At 34.3% G+C, this 6,350-nt stretch overlaps 1 protein-coding gene across 5 annotated transcripts; it reads left to right on the top strand.

Annotated features, from left to right (window-relative positions):
* The first annotated feature begins 307 nt into the window (after positions 1-307).
* On the top strand, positions 308-4,331 carry LOC107770065 (ABSCISIC ACID-INSENSITIVE 5-like protein 4). Of its 5 annotated transcripts, none has more exons than XM_075250629.1 (5): positions 308-463; positions 1,789-2,869; positions 3,440-3,511; positions 3,605-3,634; positions 3,971-4,331. In XM_075250629.1, exons 2-5 carry the CDS (start codon positions 1,817-1,819, stop codon positions 4,043-4,045), a joined length of 1,230 nt encoding a protein of 409 aa, XP_075106730.1. In that variant the 5' UTR covers positions 308-463; positions 1,789-1,816; the 3' UTR covers positions 4,046-4,331.
* Positions 4,332-6,350: the final 2,019 nt, after the last annotated feature.

The following is a 6,350-nucleotide window of genomic DNA, read 5'->3' as shown; positions in this document are numbered from 1 at the left end:
TGCTATTACAAAATTGAAATATTGATAACGTATAATCACTCCGTTCGTTCATCAACTATTTTTTTTTTGTCCGTTTTAAAAAAAATGACTCTTTTTTAAATTTAGAAATAATTTAGTTTAAACTTACAATTCCACCATTAATGAGAAATTTTTATAACCATACAATTACTCTGAATCTCTTTATGACTTGTTTAGGATCATAAATTTCAAAATTTTTTATTTTTTTATCCGTTTTTATTCAAATAGGTTCACATAAATTAAAAAAAAAAAATACAAATTAAGTCTAGTTTTAATTGAAAAAATGAGTCGTAGTTGAAAAACAATGAAAAATGTACTAACACTGGCTATAAGAACTAAGAAGTAGCACAAAAATTAGACACTTGTCCTTAACGAGGCGAAGAAATAGGAAACAACAACACGCTTGCTCTTCCGTTCTTTCCAAATTTCTACCTGCCAAAAAGGGGTAAAAATCTCTCTTCTCCCTTTTTTTGCCTGTTTTTTCTTGTCTTGATTTTTCACATTTTCTTTTGTCCTGTCCTACTAGAACTGGCAAAGAAAAATTATTTACTTTTTTCTTGATTTGTTGTGATTTCATTTGTTTTTTCTTTTCTTTTCTGGATATTTGTTGAAATGAAATGGTTCCAAATAAAGTCAAATGGATACAGAGGATTCATATAGACGATCCTGACTAGCTTGAAAGTGTAGTTGATTGATTGATTAATTGATTCCTTGAAACTTTTTGAACTTGAAATGAGCTGCGAGAAGTATAATAGATCTAATTTTTCGTTTCATACGTTTTTTTGGCTATGGAGTATGTTTCATGCATAGCGGACACTAGATGTATGAGTTTGCCGCTGAAGTTGATGCTTTCATGAAGTTTTAATCTAGGCTTGTGGGTGTGAAGTTTTGGATCCAAATGTATTACTGTCAAATATTTATGTTGAATGAACTTATGAACTTGAAATGAGCGTTGAAGAAGGTTAATAGATTGATGTTATTCTTTTGTTTATGGAATATGCTTAAAGTAGTTGGTCCTCGATGAATGAGTTTGACATTGGAGTTGATTCTTGAATGAAGTTTTTATCTAAGCTTGTGGGTGTTTTATTTTGATTTTGAATGAAATTTTGGACTTGAAATGAGTTTGATGGAGGTTAATTATGGTCATACAGTGGTGGAGCTAGAAGTTCAAAACAATTTAAGATTGTCATACCTGGGATTTGAACCTGTATCCTTTCACAAGATTCAAGATTTTATATATGTAAAAAAAAAATTATTTTACCCTATTTTATGTAATATTACTTTTTGACGAAGGTGAAAATCCCCTTTCTTGTATGTGGCTTGGCCAGTGTAGTCATATGAATGAGTTTGTTACTGAAGTTGATACTTGAATGCACTTTTTATCTTGACTTGTCAGTGTTAAGCATTTTCTATCCAAATGTATAAAAGAGGTCCTGGGTTGATTGAGGTCAAGCCATGATTTATAAACTAGCTGTAATGAAGTAAGATCTTAAAGGTTGCATCTTTCTTTACTGTCCTTAGGTCACCATGTTCAAGTTGACGATGAAGACTATGTGTTTCAGCTTGGCCTAATCATCAATGTTATAGCAATTTTTTTAGGATATGTGAATGATTTGTATTGTTTCGAGGCGGTATGCAATATTGTTTACTGGTGAACATTCTGATATATCTTCTTGGACTTCACCAAAATATAAAAAATGAATCCCATGGTCAGCTTCTACCGGATCTACTGTTATTGCTAAGAGTCTTACGACTGAACTTTTTGACCAGATTTTACTCTCCTTTGCCTTCTCATACAATGGGTTCTTACCTGAACTTCAAGAACTTTGCTGACACATCACAGCCAGAGAGCAGTGGTGGGAAGCCAATGAATAATGATAATTTTTCGTTGGCTCGACAATCTTCCATATACTCGTTTACCTTTGATGAGCTCCAAAGTACATGTGGACTTGGGAAAGATTTTGGGTCGATGAATATGGACGACCTATTGAAGAACATTTGGACAGCTGAAGAGTCTCAAGCCTTGTCATCTTCTGTTGCTGGTGGAAATGTAAGTGTGCCAGTGGGAAATTTGCAGAGACAGGGTTCTTTGACATTGCCTAGGACAATAAGTCAGAAAACTGTTGATGAAGTATGGAAAGACTTTCAGAAAGAGAGTGTTAATGCCAATGATGGAAGTGCCCCTGGAGCATCAAACTTTGGGCAGAGGCAATCTACCTTGGGAGAAATGACGTTAGAAGAGTTTTTGGTTAGAGCAGGGGCAGTGCGAGAAGATATGCAACCAACTCGATACTCAAAGGATGTTACATTCACTAGTGGTTTCACTCAACCAAGCAGTAACAACAGTAGCTTGACCATAGCATTTCAACAAGCAACTCAAAACCCTCAACAGTTGAGTAATCAAATTGCAGGGAATAACATATTCAATGTGGTTACTACCACATCTTCACAGCAAAAGCCTCAGCAGGCACAGCCCCTTTTCCCCAAACAAACAACTGTCGCATTTGCTTCGCCGATGCAACTAGGGAACACTGCTCAACTTGCTAGCCCAGGGACAAGGGCTCCCATTGTCGGAATGTCTAATCCGTCTGTAAATACTACTATTATTCAAGGCAGTATCATGCAAGGTGGTGTTATGGACATGGCAGGATTGCATAATGGGGTCACATCCGTAAAAGGAGGATCCCCTGGAAATCTTGATCCTCCATCTCTTTCACCTTCACCTTATGCATGCGGTGAAGGTGGAAGAGGAAGGAGATCATGCACCTCTTTCGAAAAAGTCGTTGAGAGAAGGCGTAAGAGGATGATAAAGAACAGGGAGTCTGCAGCAAGATCAAGGGATCGAAAGCAGGTAATTCATAGTTTGAACTTATCTTTATTAGTTACTTCTTTTGTTTCTGATTCTTAACGCCCGTGACTTTTTCTGGTTTCCCTTGTTTAAAAATCTGACTCTCTGGTTAACAATGTTGTATAGTTACACATTCAATTGAGAGACACAGAAATGAAATAGTTGGCAGCATTTCCTCACACCTCCTGCTCAGTGTCTTCTCTCATTACCGTAGACCTTGCAATGCATGCTAAATATATCTCAATCAACAATTTTCCCTTTAGATACTTCATTTCGATCTTTAATCAAGGAAAAATAATAAGAGAAAGAAATTGACAGGAGGATCCATTGATATTACCTTATAAAGCAGTGTCATTAAGTAATTTCCTGGGAGACTTTTGGAGAAGTGTACATGCTCTTAGCTTTAGCTTTAAGCTTAAATCTTGATCACAATTGGGGGGAGATTTGAGAGAGCGTGAGGAAGATTTTAACATGCTGGGATGCTCCAGGTTTGAATGAATATCAAATATAGATAGTAAGTTATGAAATGTCGATACCATTAATGGATTTCCTCATTTGTCTGTGATGTGTCAGGCATATACTTTAGAGTTGGAAGCTGAAGTGGCAAAGCTTAAAGAAATTAAGCAAGAGTTGCAGAAGAAACAGGTATGAGAACTACGGGGTGAGAATTACTGGATTACTTCAATGCCCTTGATAAATCTTATGATCGTAACCATGGCTTTTGAATGTCTCATGCAGGCTGAATTTATCGAGAAGCAGAAGAATCAGGTAGGGATGACATCTTTCCTGTTGCAAATATCTTGTATGAATAGCGATTACAACAATCATGGACTAGATGCAGGGATGTAAGTTTAAACAATTTAAGCAATAGTGCAAAGTACTTAACTTGCTGATTGCAAAATGATTAAAGCTTCAAATGGTTGTTCCATCAATTATACAAGCGAATGGAGTAAACTGATATACAACTTTTCTAGAAATGTCATCAGCTGTGAAGACGTGACAACAAAGGAGACCAAATGCATGTGATTAGTTACACTAAGTTGTTTGACTGTCAGATCAAATGACCCGTCATTGTTAAATATTCTTTTTTTGGTCCAATTGCAGTTATTGGAAAAGATGAATATGCCATGGGAAAATAAATTAATATGCTTGAGAAGGACAGTGACAGGACCTTGGTAGTCGAATATGGAAGTAGAGCAAATTCCAGAGTAGAAGCTTGGACAATTGGTAGACAGGAGGATGAAGCAACATGCCGGCTTCTGGCTCAACTCAGTTGACTCCTGAGAGTATGAGCCTGCCCCTCTACCCTCCTCCCAACTTATGAACTGAAATATGTTTTGATTCAAATCTATTTTGTCAAATGGTAGATAACTGTACGTATAGTATAGTACAGGTTCCATGTACTGTTCATATTATGTAAACAATACTCTTGCATAAAGTATCCTCTTGTGCTCTTTGTTTGCAACCATAGGAGTTATCGGTGCAAGTAGGATGAATCTGTGAACGACAACAAACTCGTCTAGTTCTGCTTTAGAATATCACATAAACCAAATATCTGGAAGTAACTGTAAAAGCAACAAACTATTTACAAACCACTGGATGTTCTCTTACTCTTTCGGAAATTTTTGATATAGATTTGTCCATGTTTGTTGGTATCTTGGGGCACCAAGTCTTAAAGAGGATCTTTCTGACTTACAACATGTTTCCATTTGAGAACTTGGAAAATTCTTATGCTACAATTTCTATAATCCAAAGGTATACCCTACCTCGATACACAAAAGTACAGTAACAAGAAACCATAAACCGCACCAAACCGATAATCCCAGTCAAATCGGAAAAAAAATGTGGTTTGGTGTTGGAAAAAAGAACCCGACCATATTTGATTTGGTTTAGTGTTGGAAACAAAAAACCAACCATAATTGGTTTGGTTTGATTTTAACTAAAAAGGTCAAACCGAAACCAAACCAACCCGACATTACATGTATATATAGAAGTTTTTAATATATTTAATATACATACTAATATTTATTGTAATATAATTTAAACTTGTTCACAGTTTTATCTTTAAACGTATTATTTAAAGTTTTGATTTAACATTCTTGAATGGTCCAATAAATATTTTAGCCCAAAAAGGTAGTAAGTCAAATAAAGTTCAAATTACTAATGCTAATAAAGAAAATTCAATTCAACATTAGGAATAACAATAGTATTGGATATCTATTTTTTAGTTTTGCATTGGTTTATAATGAAAATGCATAACCTAATTTATCTTTTTCTTTAGTGCTTGGTTGTGTAATTAATAGTACTTATTAGTTATACTTATTTTAGCATGACCTATATAGTATTTTTAGATTATGTTAATTTTTATTATGGCGTATTAATTAGTAATATTTTCTTTATGCGATTTTATTATCTTTGTTATTGAATATTTTGGTACAATGCTATGACTCATCTCATATTATTTTATTATTTTCTTAAAAAATATATTTTATAGTTGTATCTTACTAGGACTAAAGAAATATTTGGAGCACAAGTTACATATTTTGAGCCATGAAGACTTTACCGGAAAAAATTCGAAAACTCACAAAAAATCGAGATTGAAAAACCCGACTTTGTTGGTTTGGTTAATAGATTTAAAAACCCGATACCATTGGTTTAGTAATTGAAAATCCGAACCAACCTAACTTATGTACACCTTAACAGTAACGTTTCTCTTAGTGTTAGAAAATGACAAAAATAAACAGTTCTAAATTACAACTTCAAGTCTTCATCTTGATTCTGTTTCTGAATTGCTCATAAACAAAGATGATGACATTTCTGCAATCTCTCGGTGCAGGAAATAGAGTCCACCCATAAGAGGTGCTTTTAGGGTCCACTAGAGCAAAACTCAGTAATTTTTAATTATTGTAACCCTAGCTACTTAGTATACTGGAAACAAATAGACGCTCTTTTCTCTGTTCAATTAATCTAGGGTTTAAACTATGATTTAGGGAGTTCATCCAATACACTATGACAATCACCACCGACCGGTAATTTCAGCCACAGTTCATCCGTCTTCCGCTTCCGCTGCGAAGAACAAGTAAATTCTCGTTTTACGATTTACGCGCTAATCTAATGTGTTTAGTTTATCGCGCTTTTCATTGGTAATAGAGCAATAAACTAGTTTTCTGGTCCAAAAACGTATATAGAATAGTTCTAAATTTATTTGTGAATCTAGAACATCGTGTACAACTGTGCAATTCAGACTGTTAATTTGTTTAGCATATCTATTTTACCAATTGAAATTAGTTTTTAGATATGATAAACAAGAAAAAAATAACATTTACGTCGACCTTTTTATGTGAATCAACTATGTATTTTTTTCTCTGCGTTCTGTGTGCAATTAAGATTTTAAATCAATATTTAATCTGGCATTTTTGAATATCAGTTCTTGTTTTTGAAACTGATCAGAAAATGGTTGAAACTGATCTGAAAAAATCTATTG

Source organism: Nicotiana tabacum, chromosome 4, assembly GCF_000715075.1.
Source record: "Nicotiana tabacum cultivar K326 chromosome 4, ASM71507v2, whole genome shotgun sequence".
Lineage (NCBI taxonomy): Eukaryota > Viridiplantae > Streptophyta > Magnoliopsida > Solanales > Solanaceae > Nicotiana > Nicotiana tabacum.
This window is presented reverse-complemented; position numbering and strand designations above follow the sequence as displayed.

What these genes read in the sequence shown, in the direction of transcription:
- LOC107770065 (XM_075250628.1), top strand. Translation starts at nt 1,652, where the DNA reads ATGCAATATTGTTTACTGGTGAACATTCTGATATATCTTCTTGGACTT. An exon ending in GATCAAGGGATCGAAAGCAG is followed by an intron (nt 2,870 to 3,439) that starts GTAATTCATAGT and finishes GTGATGTGTCAG; the next exon opens with GCATATACTTTAGAGTTGGA. An exon ending in AAGAGTTGCAGAAGAAACAG is followed by an intron (nt 3,512 to 3,604) that starts GTATGAGAACTA and finishes TGTCTCATGCAG; the next exon opens with GCTGAATTTATCGAGAAGCA.